The sequence below is a fragment of the Xiphophorus couchianus genome, chromosome 4 (genome assembly GCF_001444195.1).
Source record: "Xiphophorus couchianus chromosome 4, X_couchianus-1.0, whole genome shotgun sequence".
Classification (NCBI taxonomy): Eukaryota; Metazoa; Chordata; class Actinopteri; order Cyprinodontiformes; family Poeciliidae; genus Xiphophorus; species Xiphophorus couchianus.
The window spans coordinates 33,891,075-33,911,134 of record NC_040231.1 but is presented as its reverse complement, the minus strand read 5'-3'; the positions used below and the strand labels follow the sequence as shown (position 1 = coordinate 33,911,134).

General features: G+C 38.2%; 1 protein-coding gene across 4 annotated transcripts in view; it reads right to left on the bottom strand.

Moving 5' to 3' along the window:
* The window catches only part of ccdc102a (coiled-coil domain containing 102A), a 54,876-nt gene that overhangs the window by 14,219 nt on the left and 20,597 nt on the right, over positions 1-20,060 (bottom strand). For 2 of the 4 annotated variants that reach the window (XR_003595161.1, XR_003595162.1), the window contains exons 5-9: positions 19,437-19,545; positions 15,786-15,902; positions 13,916-14,125; positions 10,982-11,152; positions 9,982-10,085 (exon numbers count right to left, since the gene is read on the bottom strand). Coding sequence is in view for 2 of the 4 variants with exons in the window: in XM_028014876.1 (XP_027870677.1) it covers positions 8,062-8,209; positions 9,982-10,085; positions 10,982-11,152; positions 13,916-14,125; positions 15,786-15,902; positions 19,437-19,545 (859 nt within the window). In the remaining 2 variants the exon portion in view is untranslated. Of the gene's footprint in view, positions 1-138; positions 7,261-7,568; positions 8,210-9,981; positions 10,086-10,981; positions 11,153-13,915; positions 14,126-15,785; positions 15,903-19,436; positions 19,546-20,060 lie in introns of those variants that run through there. The other 2 variants (XM_028014877.1, XM_028014876.1) reach the window with 2 other exon arrangements.

The following is a 20,060-nucleotide window of genomic DNA, read 5'->3' as shown; positions in this document are numbered from 1 at the left end:
TAACATTCCAGTCATTCCACATGTCTCATCTGTATTAGTGACTATTTGTATTATGGTGTTTTCTGCTACAGTGAAAACAGACATAGGAAACTGACACTTTCTGGAAAACATCTAATAAAAAACATTAAAAAAGACAAATTTCTTTGTATGTACAGTTGACATTTATAGAGATAATAGAAACGACTGTGGTGCACAACCTTTATAAAAACACATTTATAACAACAGCATAAATAGTAGGAATACAGAGTGACGATCATTACAAATATATTGGTCCTCTTCCAGCATCAGAGATAAGCCTGAGGCAGAGTGATTGTGGATTCAGTGGGTAAGTACTGAGACCGAGAGGAGCAGAGACATAGTCCTCAAACATAGCCTCCTCTTCAATACCTGCTAGTTTCAACATTAAAAACTCAAAGCAATGACATTGGCTTGCATTAACTGTGATTCATTCTTTCATGACACATTTACTCCCTCTCTTGATCCTAACTTTAGGAATTTGAGGAGGAAAATTGAAAAATTCCACAACTGTTTATGCAGAACTGTACATTATTTAAGATGACCATCAACAAGTAATCACATCAGCATGTCCCAGTGAGCAGAGGAAGTACATAGTTGGTCTGAATGCAAGTCACAGGATGAGTTATAAATTCGGAAGTTTAAAAGTTGGTGCAAAGTGTCAACTTTGACTGAAACTTAAAGTGTAACAAAGAAGTCTGCTGAGTTTTAGCACTTTCATTTTAACCACAATGTCACTGAAGCTCAGACTGAAATCTGGGGGTTCACACAGAAAATGTAAAAAAAATTGAAAAGACGGACACCAATAAAGATACTTCTGGGTATAATTAACAGCAAAGATCTGCAGAAATAAACAACCAGTCAGTGTCTCAAGTTTTATCAGTTCTCAAGCATCTTGGTTGTGCTGATGGAGTTGGTGTGTGGACAGTGCTTCAGACATACTGCCTGATTGGTAAAATGAAGTAGACATTTGACTTCATACCAAGAGGTCAGAGCTTTCTCCATGTCTAACTTGTTGGTATTTTCCAAACTTGACCTGACCATATCTTTGTGGGATATTTTCCATCCCAGAAGCACGTCTCACTGATGGACTGTTATTTCCCAAGTAACAGAGTCTCTCTCAGCTTCTCATCCTTCAGTATCTATACATATGTTAACTGATGCTTTCTCCTGGTTTAATACTAACATGGTTTTGTTGTCATTGATCAGCTGCAGCCATATTAAATACATCACTTCCAGATCATTTACAATAGGGTTTATAAGCTAATGTTGCTTACAGTCGGACAATCATCCATCAAGCAGCTGCAGCATATCATTGTTTGCAGGTTCAGTTTTGCAGGATGGGTATGAAATATAGAAAAACATCAGAACAGTAAGTTGAACCCAAGGATGATATCAAGATCATCAATTAACACTTCAGCCAGCAGAACAGACTTTTCATCTGAAAAACAACATAGGGTGATATATAGATACTGCTTATGTAAATGAAGGATTGAGCTCGTTTTTTACAGTAGCACTGTTCAAATAAGAAAGCTGCAGTATTTGTGCATTTGAGGTAAAATTAAAAACTGATGACACAAACTGGATTCTGATGATATAGTAACACATGCACTCATCCTATGAGACATGGAGTCTCACTCCAGCCACTGGTTGTTGTCTGCTTGTTGTATGCCTTTGTAAATACATCAAATCATATGTATGAGAGGCCCCATGGGCCAAAACCTACAAACTCTCTTGCATATACCATCAAACTCTTTTACATATACTAATTAACTCTCTTATGTGCAGTATTACCAAACACACACCAAAAATATCTGTTTGAAATAAACTTAAATATTTATAAATTTTTTATATTAAATATATAATATTAAATTTATATTTACAAAAAAAGCATAATGAAATTTTGCAAAAGCCAGAGATGTATTCATTATTAAATTATTTTATCCTTCAATAAACATATTTTTTTAAGTTTCATTTTTGAGTTTATTGTATTTCCAAATTAAACTGATTGTAGTTTAAATTTCTACAAAAATATTCAACCATTATCTCCATTTATGTAGCTTCGTTATTATGAAAACATGATAGTAAATGTGAGATTGAATGACAGAACATGAGAATATCAGTAAATATAGGAGGGTTTGATTGTGAAAGTGAGAATTAATGGTGGTCTGTGTGGATGAGTATAGTGGTATGTGTGAGAGAGTTTGATGGAAAAGGAAATTATCTTCAATTCTCAGTTTCTGATTGGACGCCTGTAATAAAGAAGATTGTCATGGGTTTTAGGAGAAAATAGCTGAGCAGAAGCCACTCAGGCATTTAAGTAATGAGTCTTCTAAATAATATAGTAAATGCTTCCACAGTAATATGAGCAATATCTGAAATGTTAGATACGAGCTGACAGTCAGAGACTGGGCATCTGCTGCTGCAGTAAATGCTGAACTTCAGCTTCAGTTATGAAGCTGAAGTTGGCTTTCACTTATTACTTCAGGAAATGGCTAAAGGGCAATTCCACATTTTTTCTCACCATCTTGAGAATCTTTTATCTGCTCTAGTTTAAAAACTACACAATTTAGAAACTTCAAACCTGGATTAGATTATTCTTCACCAATAACATAACATTTAGAAACTTAAGTTTGTGAACTATAAAAAATTTACTTAATTTGTGAAAGTTTATTAAAAGGTCATATTAGTTCTTTTTTGCACCTAGACCTCACAGCTCCAGTCTGAAGAGCTGTCAAACTTTACCATCAACCACAACGACAGATGAGTCTGATCCTGGCTCAAAGTCACACTTTTAATTATTCTTATTTATACAATACACCATTCAATCTCACATTCACCATGATGTTTGTGAGAAAAAAATAATTTACTGTGGAAACATAAAAAAATATTAAAATCGTGCAATATATAGCCAATTAGTGTTTTCAAAGCAAAAATATGTGATCCCAAAGGTCAAGATTACCATTTGGATGTAAAGATGTTATTTCAAGGCCCTGACAAGTTTTCATCATAAAATGAAATACAATTTTATTACATTAATATTAATTTCTATGAGACAGAACGAAAAGTTCAGTCTCATAGAAATTAATATTAACAGGTTTAAACAACAATTTTAACAGTTGTTTAAACCTGCTTCATGAGCAGGACAACACTCTTGGAAACAAAAAACTGCATTTTAAACCTGTCTGTCTCTAGAATAAGTTCATCAGTGGAACAGCAGCTGCCCATTTTTTTCCAATCCTGTGGCCTAATGGGAGGGAGAACTCGTTAAAAAACAAACTGACCTTATCTCTCGATGTCTGTACATTAGGGGTCATCACTTCCAGTCCACAAGTGTCCTGCAACTTTTAAATGTGTCTCCACTTCAACATGAGTACACTACTACTACTACTGATACTGATGAGATAATTGTTGATTCAGGAACATGTGTAAGTTTTTGGACTCCAGGCCTTGAGGACTAGAATTGGTTTGGGCAGGAAGAATCAGGTGGTGTGGCACAGATTGCGAGAGAGTTTCATGAATTTAATTATCCCTATCATATTACGCTTGATAGGGAAGAATACCACCATGGGATGGGAGGCAGGGAGCATTGGAAAAAGGAAGAGACAGTGAAACATATTTTGGAACCTATGGGATTAATAGTTCTTATACCAACCTCCTGTAGTTCAGTCCCTCATGACCGGAGGCCTAACATGTTTTATTTTATCATATTTAAATCAAACAGTTTGCCACTTTTTCTTTGGTTTTGTGGTTTGTCCAACCTCATTAAAAGCAATGATGCAACCGTTGGGTAGCTGGACCACCCATTGAAAAGGCAATCTAACTGAATTCGGTATGAATTTAAAATTTATAGTGTGGCTATAAATACATCAATATTGCTTTTTTGTGCGTTACCAATATGTTTCTACTATTTGCAATGTGTTCACAAAAAACAACCTTAAAATAACCAAAATGTATCAGGAAAGTTTTTTTTTTAAATTAAGAGGTAAACTGCACAGTCCTCAAGTGCCAGGAGGAGTTTCTTCAGCCTCCATGTTAAAACACATTACATAATTTCACAACTGTTATTTGTAAGCACTTTTTCCTCAAGCAAAAAAGAAAATGTAATTAAAATTGCTAAATCATTTTAGTTGATTTCACATTTTAGTGAACTATTTTATTTACAATATTTTTTTATATTCACATATAGACTTTCCTTCAGGGAAAAACATATTTTTAATGGAGTATGAAAGGTTGATTTGAGAGCATATTGGTCTATGTATAGGAGTTTGATGGTATATGCGAGAGTCAGTAAGTTTTGGCCCATGGGGCCTCTCATATATATGTGAGATTTAGCGAGTGCGTAGCCTCGTCAGGACCAGGGGCCTCATGCGTACGCACAAAAAATGTGCGGCACCATATTTTACGCACAAGTTGGCATGTATAAAAATGAAAGTGCAAACTTTCTACCCCCTGTGAAAATGTGCGGCAGCCACTCAAATTTTGTGGACAATAAACAACAAAGCGCCAAAACTCACCTAAATACAGTGAGATCTGACTCCATTCAGTGTTATTTAACCCAAGGAGCATTGAACCCGATGTTTTTTCACAATTCTAATCTTTCATTGTTTAAATGTAAACGATGAAACTGAACCACAGTTATCCTCAGACAATAACATAACACACATACAAAATAAATAAAATAAAGGGAGGTGAACACCTCACTTGAATGTACATAGTAAATTTCCTCAGCTCGTCACATAAAGATGTAACGGATCGGTCTATGCGCCGAAACGCATGAAAAAAATGCATGTTATCTGCAGGGTAATATTTATTATCACTGAAAAAGAAAATTGAGTCAGATAAGCAGATTAACTCCAAACAGGTGAGGTTTGAAAAATTTAAAGGTGATCAAGATGTGTAGATAAAGTAGCTGTGCAAAGGTGTGCTGTATAATTGTGGAATGCTTTGGCTCGGATGGAGAGCATCGCCAAATGCTGAGTTTCAGACAAATGACCCGGATGACGTGCGAAATTCAGATGGAGGTCCGGAAGTGGTCCAGTTCAAAACAGAGAAAAATGGATCACAGTGAGTACGCCAATGCTCTAAATAGGCTGGAACAGACAAGGTATCTCGGAAAAATACACATATATTTAGGATGTGACCCATATCATCTCGTCGAATAAAAAGACTTGTCATACAATCTTGAGGATTTACCCGGCGTCGAGGAGATCGACATACTGTAACTATCTGGTGCTGCAACCTCATATTATACAATGAGCCAGAAGAAAGTTTTCAAAAACCTGGAAACATACAAATATTTTGTTTAAGGTTGGGTCGACCATTTAGGATCAAAAGAAGCATTAAATGACTGTTGACTTGTTTCTGCCGGGTGAGTAGTGAGTTGTGCTATTTTAAGCAATTAGTCTACGATAACAATGGTATCACTAACAACAAACTAACACGTTATTTTTATGTGCTGGTAAATAATTTATTTATCTTCTGTAAACCCAACTTCATGCTGAAGTTGTATGTTAATGTTGAGTCGTTGTAGGACGCTAGATTCAGGTCCAGTGTAGGTCAACCATTCTCAGCGATACAGAAACCCTGTGTTCATGGCCAGACACGAATCCTGTGATCAACTACCTTTACAAGTTAGTAAATGTAAAAGATAATGTTTATCTTTCTCTCTATTAGAACGGTTGGAACAACCATACAGGACACAGACTTTTGGCATTTTGATGCTGGATCAGCAGAAATAAACATTCTGAATTTACTTCTTGCCCTCCATCTGCATTGGATGACGTCGGTGCTACATCATCTTCAACCCAGCAATAGTAGAAATCCGAGGGATCGTTTTATCAGAGACATATTGATCTGCTGGGAAATGTTGAAGATGGTTTATTAGCATTTAGATTGTCCAGACTGATCATCCTGGATCTCTGTGCAGAACTTAAAGGAGCTATGAGTTACCAGTGCAGGTTCAGCTGGACCTGCTGACAGGTCCCAGTGGTGCCCAAAGTCGCTCCTGGAGGGCCGGCATCCTGCATGTTTTAGTTCTCTCCCTGGTTTAAAGCACCTGGATCAAATGATGGCTCGTTAGAAGGCCTAAGAAGAACATTGACCTGCTGAAAAGGTTGTTGGTACCACCAGGGAGAGAACTAAAACGTGCAGGATGCCGGCCCTCTAGGACCGACTTTGGGCACCCCTGGGTCAGACAATCATCCTTCAGTCAAGCTATGCCAGCTTTCTGAATACACCTTTATGAATAGAAAGCATCTCCATTCTGTAAATGTGCAATACACATGATTTCTCTATTATTATAGAATAAACTTCCACATTCCCTACTCACCCCAAAGGACTCTCTGGCACGCTGTCTGTCTTTAAATCTCAGTTGAAAGCTCTGCTGTTCAAACAAGCATTTCCATTTAATTTTCTTTTTGGAATTTTTTCTCTAAAATGTATTATTTTTATTTTTTGTGAGGTGATCTTATATGCCCTGAAAGCACCTTTTAGGATACGTAATAATAATAATTTTAAATATTCATACTGCTACATGCAAAAACCGTTGCCATGGTTATTGCTGCTTGTGGTGGCAGCCTTCTGGGCATTTATACTAATTTACATATGTGGCGACAGGACAGACCAGCAGCTGCGCTCTATTTCCTGCAAATTAGGATTTATAAAGGAAATGAGCTCAGGTATGTGCATACGCATGGTTTTATACATCTGAATATTTTTGTGTGCTGCACTTTTCACAATTTTTTCGTATGTCAGTTTTTAGTGTGAAAGTTGTGCACTCTTTTATACATGAGGCTCCTGGTGTGTGCTTGGCACGGTGCAGCCTGATTTAAATCTTGTGGTCTAGGTCTCCTAAAAGAAGACCTGCTGACTGTTCAGATTTGATTAATTCATGACCAGAAATTATTTGACATCCTGAGAAGTCTACATGAATTTACAGTTTGAACAAGAAACAGACACTGACTTTTGGATTTAAATCTAGATGAAAGTTTTGGGATATTTTCATGTCCAGTAATACTTCACCCTTTCTGCAAAACACTTCCTAGACTTCATATTGTTCATGTGACTGCTGACGTCCCAATATCCTGTTCATTTGTGGATGGGGACATATGTCATGGAATCTGTAACTGCAGGTCCTCCTCTTCCTCATCAACATCACTTCTTGGGCCATCTGGGTTTTCAGGACCAAAGCGAGCGGATCGCATCTTCCCAAACAGAGCAGGACTCTGCTGCTGCCGCCTCAGCCTGGTGGTGGGGAGGGGAGAGTCCATGTCAGCATGTTAGTCTGTCGCACAGAGCCCACAGTCTGTCTGCAGGGGAATTTCTCATACGGTGATGTGCTGATCAGTCGTGTGTGTACAGCATCTCAAAGAAATTTATGGATGTACAGTTGTGTGAAGTAGCTATCCGTATTCAGTAGCTTATCTTAGACTTAGACTTAGACTGACTTTATTATCATTTTGCATGCACAGGGTGTATACAGAACGAAATTTCATTGCACACGGCTCAGAACAATGTTTTGAGGTTCCAATGTTATGAGGTTACTCCGGAATATAAATATAAATATAAATATAAAACATAAACACAGCCCCAAACACTAGTTGTTTTTTTTTTTTATCAAAGTGAGTTTGTAGAAGGAAGGTGATGAAGTTTTACAAGAGGAAGGCTGAGAACAGGAGATGCTGTAGTCCTGTTTAAATAGGCTTATTATGAAGCTTATTTAACAACTCAGACCAAGTTTCAGACCAATGTGAGCCAGCAACACATTACACTTTGAATAAGTCTGATTTTGTTTATGAGTGTTTAACAAATTTATTAAAAAGATAAAACCAAGAAATCTAATTTATGTAAGTATTCACAGTCCGTGCCATGAGGCTAAAAATGGATACGCATCCAAGGATGTTCAGTGGAAACGCTTCCACTGAACATCCTTGAAATGTTTCTACAGCTTGAATGGAGTCCAGCAGTGAATTCAGTTAGACTTGATTTGGAAAGGCACACACCAGGCTACATAGGTACCACAGTTTACAGTGCAGGTCAGTTTTCCTAAAGGCTCCTGAAGGCCTCTTGGACTAGGAGGAGCAAGATTCTCTGGTCTGATGAGACAAAGACTGAAGTCTGGTGTGAATGGCAGGCCGGCATCATGTTTGAAGGAAACCAGGCATGGCTCATCTCCAGGCCTACACCTTCCCCACTGTGAAGCAGGGAGATTACATTTACCTGTTTTTTTCCTTATTTAAGTTCAGAAAATTTGCTCTTAACCATGCATGTACAGTACATCCTGAAGACAATCCTGTAACATATGTACAGCAGACTGTTGGTCATTTGTAGTAGATAGATTTGAATGTTGTCTGCAAAACAATGAAAAGAGACTTTGTGCTTTTTAAACATATAATCCAGAGGCAGCAGATATAAGAACAGGTGCCATTATTGAACCCCAGACACAGGAGAAATGCTGTCCTAGATTTACAGAAAAACTTCTGTTTAAAAGAAAGAACCGAAACCAATTTAGTGCTGTACTTCGAATACCAACAAGTGACTATAAACGGGTCAAAAGGATGTTGTGAGTGTCAAAAGAAGCAGACTGACCTAAAAGTAAAAGAACTGCTGATTTACCTTCATCAACAGTGAATAGAAGTTCATTTAAAACTTTTAAAAGGGCAGTTTCAGTGCTGTGCTACAATTTAAAATTTTTCACCAATTTCATTCAGGTCAAGATAAGTCTGCAGTCGGACATAAGCAACTTTCTCCAAAATTGTGGAGAACGTTAGCGCTAACTGGTTAGTGGGAACAAATTTCCCCTTAGAGACAATAAAGTCTAAAAGTCTAAATCTGTTCTGAAGACATGCAGTTTAACAGGATGGGTTGTTACAAACAGAACCATCAATAGACTGCAATAAAAAGAAAGCTCCAAACAAAACCAGAACATCACACTATAAACCATGTAGTCATGATGTTTTGTTGGTTATTTTATCATTTCAGATTATTGTGAAGTGCCAACTAATTTATGGTCAGCTGTCCGGGACAAACATGGCTGTTTCAACAGGAACCAGAATAAACAATGTGGGGTTTGTGGGGTAGCAACAAATCTGTTGAGATGTGCAGAACTTTAACTACCGGAGACCTGCTGAACCAGATGAAGTCTTTCATTGGTTATGCTCTTCTGCGGCTTTGACAGGACCCACAGCTGTCATACTGGGGGAGATGTCACACAGTGTGGATGAGACTGAATCTCAAAAGATCCAAGTTACATCCACATAGATGGCTGCTTTTAGACTGGTTTTCCAGAAGAAACATTACAGAGAAAGTCACTAATTTCATCAATCAGTGGTCATGATGGCTAACAAAGTTTAAACTCAACAAACTTATCTTTCAATTAAGGTTCCATGGTCTCAGCTGTGTGGAAGTTAATATGTAGAGTTAGTGTGTTTGGGTTCCACTCAGAACCCACCAGGTTCAGCTGGAGGTGTGTGTGTGAGTGCATATGTGTCTGAACCTCTGTCACTCAGCTAACCTCTCTCTCCATCAGCCTTACTCCTCCTCTTCTCTTTGTCGTCTCTCCATTTTCTCCACATTGTCACTATGAGCCTCAGCAGCCAATCACCAAGCTCCCTATCACATGTTACCGTAGTAACAGAGAGCTCTCTTGTTGTGTTGCTGTGTGCCATGCCAGGTGTCAGAGTGATTTGAGAAATCAACATAAACACAGCCCCAGCTTCCATATGTTGTTGGGACAACAACATATATACTATGTTGTTGTATACAACATATATAACTTTATATAACTTTTTCTCCTTATGAGAAAAAGTTATGTTTTTGATCTAGGGTTTAAGTTTAGGACTAAGGTGTGGATTAAGTTTATTTTAGGTTAGTGTTATCCATGTACTGGTAATAGTTAGGTTTAGGGGCACTCTGTAAAAATAGATGAAAAATGAACAGACGTCCACACGTGTGTGTACATCTCACCTTGACTGCAAGTGTTCCAGTTGGACCTGCAGATTCTCAGTCTGCTCTACCTGCTCATCCAGAGACCTCTGCAGTTTCCTTGTCTGGTTATGAGATTCATCCAGCTGGACACACACACACACACACGCACACCCACACAGTGAGTTGTGATGGTTTTCAGTATGTTCATCACATAAAAAAAAAATGTTGCGACATGCCTATGCAATAAATCAATTAATCACATGATAAATTAAAACAAGCTCAATAATATCCATAATTTGCTTTGGTCTCATCTAGCCATTTTTTGAAGGACAGTTTTGTTTACAGAGACTTCATAATTTGTTTTATTTGTTGTTTCTGTTGTTTTGTTTATTTTGGATATTTAAAATGTCTTCCTGTTCTCTACAATTTACAGTTTATTGACCTCTGAGAATGTGTTCTTGCACTATGTCATTACCATTGTTTACTTGAAAATGGTTTCAAAACAACATTATTATCATTTATTGCAATGAGAATTCATTGTTCAGTAAAACTTGTTATTGTGATTGATTTACTCCTTATTGCAACTGGCCTACATCCTGACTGAGACCTGCTGGGATGGCAGCCAGAGGAGCGGATATTAAATATTGACTTAAAGGGGTGAATATTTATGTAATTTACATAAGTATTTCATGTTACATATTGCTTTAATTGTCATTGCTTTGTGAAAATCAGTTGTCACTTTGACATTAAACATTTTGTAATTTTTTTGTCCAAAAAAAAAGCCATTATGCCATTAAAAATAATAAACACAATAACAGATTAAAACATCCAAGGGGTGAATATTTTTATAGACAATGAATCTGCCAGATTGAAATGCATCACACTCTAACATACCAAGCTATTTGTGCTGCTGTTGGATCAGTTTTGAAAAAGTTATTTAAAGCAACAGATCTTCTACTCATTTAATTCACAAAGTCTAGGAAATGTTACGCATATTTGACACCCAGGCCCTAAAAGATGAACATATATGTGTTCGTACCTCGTCTTCAGCCTGGCCCAGTTCTTTTTTCAGCTCCTCCACCCTCAGACGGAGCTTCTTGACCTCGCTGTCGTGGCTCTCCACCCTTCGGTTGGCATGGGCCAGTTCCGCAGTGCGCTCCTGGAACTGCTTCTTGAGCTTTGCATGAACATGACGAAGATCGGCCAACTCCTGCAAACGCAGCACACAGCAATGAGATCATGACACCTCTGATTATCTGCTAAATCTCTGAGGCCTGAAGGACACACACAACTTCTTTAATAGGTTCAAGGTTAAGTTATAGAAAAAATAGGAGATTAAACATGACCAATTCCATTGTCTCAATTGTAATTAAATAATTAAATACCAGGTTTTAGCATTTATTTGAAGCTAAATGTAGTACTTGTACTTGTTTTATTTTTAGCTCTTTTTGGGGGTTAAATGTGAAAATTTGTATTTTGATGCACAAAACTATCCTAAAATCTAAAAAAACTAGCAAACAAAAAAAACAAGAGTTACACCTTAATTTCTATATTTGCATATGAAAAGAAGTATAACAATATGAACATCTGTATTTTGAAATATTATGACTTCTAGGCAGCAGAACCCATTTAATCCCAGCCAGTTTGTAACAATAATGTTTGACTTTTGTGGACATTAATAGCAACAATAAAGTGTCAAAAAATCTAAGTATAAGGCAAAATTATTAAAATGCAACATTGTTATATCCTTTCAAGCTTGCAAAAACAGCCCACATGGTTATATTGAAATATCCATCTGAGATAAATTCAGCAGAATAATAAAACCACATCCAGGAATTCACCAGAAGGTGTGTGTGTAGATCATTCTTCTGTTTCTGTTGAAACAAGAAGGATTTTTCATTTTCAGCTCGCCTGCAGTCGAACTTTGTTCGTGAGAATAAAACCCAATGAAAGTCAAACTTTTCCTTTCAGTGTGTTTACAGCACAGAGATACAGTTGGAACTTTCTCCTTGACATTTCTCTGCAGGGCAACAAACATCATCCAGCCTCTGCTGCCAACAGACACATTAATGGGTCTCAGCGGAAGTATTACATTGCATACATTTGGTCTTTCAGGATGGAACTGTGGAAAGTTGTGGTCATGGTCGGGTTGAAGCCACACCCACCTATAGAACTGCACTGATATTGACAATGGAAAATCTGTGTTTGAAGATAATGGACTCATTAATTATGCAGTATCTTCAACTGCACTTTCATGCTTGATGTTGTTGATTTATTTTGGCACTTCACTGCCTCTCACCTAATGGCTCCCCCTACAGAGCTTTCAAGAAGCTTCTGTCAACTTGCTCTGCATCAGTGGGAACTAGAAGACAGATGAGAGCTGCAGCGTCGGCCACACTAATTGGTATTACCAGTGAAAAGGGAGAAAACTCCCTGATATTAATCTGAATTTTATTGCACAGGAATAATTTCATGATAAAAATTCCAGAAACATAAAGCATGCATGGTGCAGCTGCTGAGCTGAGGAATGTACGCACAACAGCCCGCTAAGCACCCTCTAGTCTGGTGCAATGATGAAGAAGAGCAACAGCGAGTTCCTCCATGCTTTTGCTACAGAGCTGTTTCTTACAGAGATGTGCTTATGGTTGCACCAGCTCCAGTCTCACAGCGAGTTCTCCACCTTTCCTTGTTCTCCTCTGCTCTCAGGTTCACCCTCATAAGTTTAAATCGATCTGAATAAACCACAGAATCTGCTGTCAACTCAGTGTGTCATTCAGCCACACTGAGTACTCCCACTCTAGGTGGATGAGAGCTGTAGGTTCAAATCATCATCTTGATTTGCTCTCCAAGATGATGGAGGGCAAATCATCTTGTATTAATCTTGTAATAATATTGTTTATGTCTTTAATCCAAGTCAACTCACCAATGTACCACATGCACATCCAAACACAAAGAAAGGTTTGACATTAAGATAACGGTTTGTGTGGTCGAGGAATGATGAGCAGAAGAACTGAGGAAAGGCAAGAAAATCCACAGAAAGGAATGAACCAATATGGTAAGACCTTAATTACAATAATAATATTAACATTCCTACAATAACATAAAATCAAACAGCCACAGATCCTGAAAGTTTTTTTTTGCCTGAAATGTTGCTAAACATAGCAAGAAACTGTTGGTGTTGGTCTGTCAGTCAAACTTCTCTTACAGCAGACCAGAAGAGGACAGCGATTGATTTTTAAACCTTTGTTGAGGTATATAAGATAGGCTTTACATGTACGTGTCAGCCGAACATCTGAGTTTTAATTTTTTTTTTACAAGCAAATACATGAAGTTTCCGTGGCAGGAGTTAGACGACATTGAAATCCAGCAGTTAAGGCTTTGTCACTGTATTGATGTCTGCCCCTCCAGCAGGGAGACATGACAGCTTGTTTTCTAAACCAGGGAATTTAGCCGCTGCTGCACAACAATCTGAACTGAAAGAGCCATAATAACTCAATAATAACATAATACCATAATAACTCAACTACTATGTATAATCACAGTTTGGAAATGGCAATGCTTGTTTCAACAAAGAGATGGGCAGCACACACCCTGTCTTCCATTTCTTAAATGCAGGCTATACTAAAGTAGTGTCACTGGCTCCTCCAGCGGGTCAGAGAAGGAACAGCAACCAATCAAATTCAGTTACCTACCCATGACATTTTAACTTTAAGTCAGTGAATGTATGACAACCTGGACCTGTAATTCCCATGAGCCACCACCGGAGGGAGTGGAAAAGCTGAAGCCTACTCATTTGTTTTGGGCGTTGAGTCTGTGCACAGCTAGTCTGACCATTGCTTTCTAGCATATACCAAGCAAAGCAGCAGAAAACTAATAATAAATTTACTAATTTACTTTAATTGATGTTTTTTACTTTACTACTGTAAATTCTGTAGAAACAATTTTTGATTGCTTACAGATTTGTGGTACCCACCTTGTTTCTCTCAAACAACTCGCTCTGGATGGCCTTCAAGTCTGTGTCAAGTGCCGAGGCGGCCTGCCGACGTTTCTTGGCCAGTTGCTCCTCCAGGTCTTCCACCTGAGCCCGCAGCTTTTTGTTGTCCCTCTCCAGGGCCAGTTTCTCCGTCTCCAAGCGCTCCCTGCGGCCCCACTCTGCAGCGTTCTCCACCTGCAGTCTCTCCATCTGAAGGAAACGTACAGTCAGTATTAGTCCTGATACCACACATCCAGCATTGCATAGATACCCAGAACATGGCAGATGCTCAGCTGAAAAACGCTGAACAAAGGATATAAATGCAGGGGACTAAAGCTGAAGCTAGATGTGGAAGTCATTAGACACTGGTTTGAGTGAAACACTGGAGATTCTGGCACCTAAGCAGTCAGCCTAACTGGCTTCAATCTGGTCTTTGGTGAAACATTATTCTCAAACTAACAACAAACAAACAAAAAATTGGCTGACTGCTAACTGTGAGCTGAACAGTATGGCTATGCCTATTGCAATAAACAATAAATCAATTAATCGCACGATAAAATAAAATGAGCTCTATAAGAAAATGGGTGATAAGATTGCTTGTTTGTTTTCATCGTATCTCTCTTCCTACAAAAGAGATTGAATGTCAAAAGATTTCATTCAGGTGCCTCAAGTTACTGACAGTCCATTTTCATTGAGGTGTTCAAATATAAAAGGCCAATGCAAAATAAAGCGTACTAAGAGTTTGTTTAATCGCAAATGACATGATGCCCTATAAATCTAACTGAAAAGCCAACACTTTGAAAAATGCTGCAAACATTTGTGTATTACAGTACACAGTAGTGAGTTTATACTTTTTCCCCACAAAAGTCTTAACTGGCAGTATAGCCTGTTTGAGCCAAATGATAAATATATCTTGAAGGGCAAATTTGTTTACAGAGACTTCAAAATCTATTTCATTTATTTATGGTTTATGTATTTTGTATATTTAAAATGTCTTCCAGTTACAGTGTTAAATGTTCTTCAGAAATTACCTTAATTATTTTTGAAAGGGTGTATTTGCATTTTTATGCCATTTTATGATATTAATTTTGGTCTCAAAATGACAATATTATCATTGTCATGTTAATGAATTTCTGGAAGAATTAATCACCCAGCAAAATTTGTTATCATGACAGGCGTAAGTACGACTCCTTGGGTTAGTTGTCAGCTGTCATAACAACCACATCATTTTCAACTGAAAGACCAGCTGATGAGCTGATGGTCAACAGCACGGCCTGGAAGCAAAACGCTGCCAGGAGGTTTTTGCTGCTTCTAGAACTTGATGGGTTTTTTGGCGTGCAAGAGCCTACATATAAGACCAAAAATATGTCATACCTATGGCAGATACAGATTTAAAGTAATCCTTGAGTTTTGCCGACATTTTTCCTTTAACTGCAAGTGCTGTTAACATTTTGGAGCAGCAGTTAGTTGGAAAAGTTTGATTGCTATAATAAATATTTTTCTACCAATGATTGAGAATGGTGTAAATCCTTGTAAAAATGTTTTTACTTAACTGTAAATAAAAATAATTATTTTGTTTTTCAAAATTGATATTTCTTTTGCATTGTTTTATTATGTCTTAGTGATAAAATGATCTGTCTCCCTTCCTATGAAAAGAAAGTTAACTCTAATACAACAATCCAGCAACAGCTTGGTGGTCATTGTGTATTTTTCATCATGATGAAACACCTGTCACCAGTTGATATCAATAAAGTGGAATCCATGGGGCCCTGGTCAAGAAATTCCCTAACGTACACCCACACGCCCACACACCCACCCCCACATGCACGCACACACACGCACACCTGTCCTTGTGGTCCTGCTACCTTACCTCAGCTCGAAGCTCAGCCAGTTTTTTATCCATATTGGTCCGTGCTCCCAGTTCATCTTCCAAGTCTTCAGAGATGCGGCCTAGTTCATCCTGATGCATTTCCTTCAACAGATTCAGCTACATGGTGTCGAAAGAAACAAGAATAGTATTAAAAAAACATGGATCTTTCAGGAGTTGGATTTCATTTTTAGAATTTTGGGAAAAGAGCAGCTATTAAACAAAGCAGAATTCTTTCCAATGCTAAATGTGTCCTTGTAAAACCAGTTCCAAGGTTTTCACTCGGCTTTTTACCAGTGTTGGTGTGTGTTACCTCTGGTTCATGTTCTGTGTCTACTCTTGCTAAGCACAGTAGACACACAGGAGAGGATAACCATCACATTATCCTCTCCAAGCCTCGCCTTTCTCCTCTCCTGCTCAGGTCTGAGAGAAGCCATCTTGAAGAACTGATTAGTGCAACAATATCTACACAGGTCTGCTTAATAAAATTCATCATCAGCTGCAGTTGACCCAGAACGTTGCAGCGGATGTTCTCACTAAAACCAGGAAGATAGAGCACATTACCCAGTTCTACAGTCCTTCCACTGGCTCCCTGTAGCTCAAAGAATAGATTTTAGAATACAGTTGGATTATAAATCGTACAGCTTGGCACCTCTCCTAAGGAGGAGGTGGCAAGCCTATAGGTTTCTATAACCTTCTGGTCTGCTCTGCATCCCCAGAACCAGAATCAAACATGGAAAAGCAGCATTCAGTTTCTATGCATCACAAATCTGGAAAAAACTTTCAGAAAATTGTAAACAGCTGACACACTGAGTTCCTTTAAATCAAGACTAAAACCCACCTGTTCAGAATTGCTTTTGAACAATTATAAATGAAACACTAACCAACATTTTGATGTGTAATGATGGCACTTGGCAAAATAGTGTTTCAATTGTTGATTTTTGTGTTTTTATGATGTAAAGCACTTTGACCGGCCTTTTTACTGAAATTTGATTGACTGATTGATTAATCTTTGAAGCTGTTATTTAAATCTTGTCTACTTACTTTGTACCTGTTTATTTGTAAATGATAACTGTTTATTTGACCTCCTTTTTCTATGTCTACAGCACCTCCTAGTGAATTTTTTAGTTATATTTCCTTGTGCAAGTAATGTAAATGACAACTTGTGTCCACATTACACCTCCTCACCTGCCACATTCCCTTTCTGCCCCAACTCCCTGCCGGAGCCCTTGTTGCCAGATGTTTGCAGCTGGATCTGTCCAGGCCGAGTTAAGGCTCCACACAATAAATGTCTTTAGCCAATCATAGAACAGGTTGTCAAAAAACACTGAAAACCCAGATGGGACATCAACAGTACCACTAAACTGAATCTTTGCTAACAAGATGCTAACTATTTCAGCAAAATTCTGTTTTAATTATTCAGGCTGTTCTTGTTTTAGTCATCCTTCATGTCAAGTCTAAATCATTTCCTCTATATCAAACAGCCCAGTTAGCTTTTTGCCCAACTGATTGCAGAGCAGGTGAATGAAATCTTTCCTTTTTATGTTTTTCCTTTTTAAAAGTTTGGTCAGTTTGAATCAAAAAGACTTCACAGAGGACAGTGCTGCTGAGATGATCAGCAAATGTTGGATTAGAAGCTCCAGATGTCCAACAGCAGCAGGGCCTTCTCCTCCCTCAGTTCTTCATTTTGTCATATTCAAATTCAAAAATACTTTATTGATCTCAAAAGGACATTACATTCGGTTGTAACTCATATTAATTCAAATTCTTCAAAGCGTTATTAGACATTGATAGCTGTCAGCAGGGAAGATTTCCTGTAGCGGTTTGTATTAGAGGGAATCTGAAGATGCTTCTGATTGAAGACATTCTGTTTTCCCAAGGCAGTTTCATAAAGAGGGCGGTCAGGGCTGTTCATAATTTTTTAAAAGTAAAATCCTTCATCATCTCCAGAGGTTCCACAGTCATCTCCAGAGTAGAACCCAAACAGAACCAGCCTTCTTTATCAGGCTTTTGAGCCTTTTTAGGTCCTTGGTTCTGAGGCGGCTGCCCCAACAGATGACGGAAGATGAGATGACACTCTCAACCACAGACTTAAAGAAGATCTGCAGCATCTTGCTGCAAACATTGAAGGATCTTAGTTTCCTCAAGCAGTCAAGTCTGCTCTGTCCCTACTTATAGATGCTTCACTGTTGCATCTCCAGTCCAGTCTGTTGTCCAGACAAACACCAGAGCAGAGCAGACCAGAACCAGAATGAATGAGAAGTCTGGAAGGTTGATACAACAACAGCAGATCTTTAATATATTGTGGTGCTAAGCTGTTCAATGATTTATAAACTATCCATCTTAAACGCTTATCCCTAGGGGTTGCGAGGGTTGCTCGTGGCTATATCCAACGGTCAATGGACAAGAGGCGGGGAACACCCTGGACAGGTCGCCAGTTCATCGTGGGATTTATAAACTAACAACTGTATTTGAAAGTCTATTCTCTGAGCTACAGGGAGCAGGTGGAAGGACTTTAGAACTGGGTGATGTGCTTCATCTTCCTGATTTTAGTCAGAGCGCCAGCAGCAGCTTTCTGGATCAGCTGCAATTGGAGGATTATTTAGGCAGACCTGTGAAGACAATGCTGCAGTAATTGATGCGACTAAATATATATGCATTGATTAGTTTTTCTAGATCTTGCTGAAACATTAGTCCTCTAATCCTGGAAATATTCTTCATGTGAAGACTTTGTTGGTCTTCTATCACTTTATGTGGGTCTGAAGGTTCAGAGTCCATCGCTACTCCCAGGTTTTGGGCCTGACTACTAGTTTATGGTTGTGATAACTGAAGCTGTGCGTTGACTCTAGATCGTTATTCTTTAGGCTCAAAGATAATGACTTCAGTTTTGTTTGTGTCCAGCTGGAGAAAGTTATGGCACATTCACACACTAATTTGTTCTACGCATCAGTTCAGTGCTTCAATGGGTTCAGAGTCACCTGGTCTCTTCATGATGTAGAACTGTGTGTCAACTGCGTAGTTATGGTAGCTAAGCTTATTTCCTGTTATAACCTGAGCTAGTGGTAGCATATAGATATCGAATAAGAGAACCTTGGGCTAGCTCACATGTGACTTCTGTCTGCTTCGAAGAGAAGTTTCTCTGTTTTTTATGTAAGATTCAAACCAGTTGAGTACTGGACCGGAGAGTCCGACCCAACTCTCCAGTCGTTTCAGTAATATGTCAATATTATGATCAATAATATGATCAACAGTGTCAAATGCTGCACTGAAGACCGACAGAAACATCACTGTGGTTCTTCCACAGTCTGTATTTATGTGGATGTCATGACCACTTTGTTGAGAGCAGTCTCAGTACTCCTGTGAGCCCGCCAGTCTTATAAAATACTGGGGGAAACTCTGCAGCAGCTTCCATCTGGTTTCAGACCTGATGTGCAGTTTCACAAACACTGACCAGAGGAGCAGATTTGGGTGATTTGACGAACTTTTGTCTATTTTTTTTGTGATAACAGAAAAACATTTATTCTGACTGAAAATGTAAATCATCCTGTTACAAAGTTAAGCATCACAGTTTAAAGGAATCACTGTAGTAGTGTGTGACTGTCATCAGACGACTAGGTCCAGTCCATGAACCACAGCCTCTGCCAGCAATCTCACCTGTTTGAGCGCTTCTTGTTTGCTTTTACTAAGGTCCTCGTATTTCAGTTTCCACTGGCTGAGTTCAGTCTCCAGTCTCTCAATGCTCTTACTCAGGGCCAGCTTGTCTCTGGGGAAAACAGAAACAAACATTAGCAACACCACATGAAGGGTTATTGGCTGAATAAAATGGCAACTGCTATCTTTAAAATTTGTTCTCATAATCTGTTTTTCCACATAAAAGAGTCAGTATAGCACATCCTCCATTAGCCGGATTTTGCAATATTCAGACAAATGCTTATTTGAAACTACCTTTTTAATGGTTTTGTTTGACAAAGTTTCAGAAACTAAAAATAAATCAATAAATAGATTTATCGATAGATTAATTAAGTCTCAATGGCTGATTTTAGAACCGGTCTAACCTTACTCAACTAAAATCAGATATGACTGGGTTCCTTCTTCCTTTACTACAGTCATATTCAATAAATTAGAAAATACATAATGAAGAGTTCCATTTGTGAGATTAAAAGTACCTTTTAAAAATAACAACCTTTAGGCAGACATTAAACATACTTTTCATTAAGTCCAGATTTCTGATTTTTAATTTTTTTTTTAAATTATTGGTATGATGTTATATTCTAATTT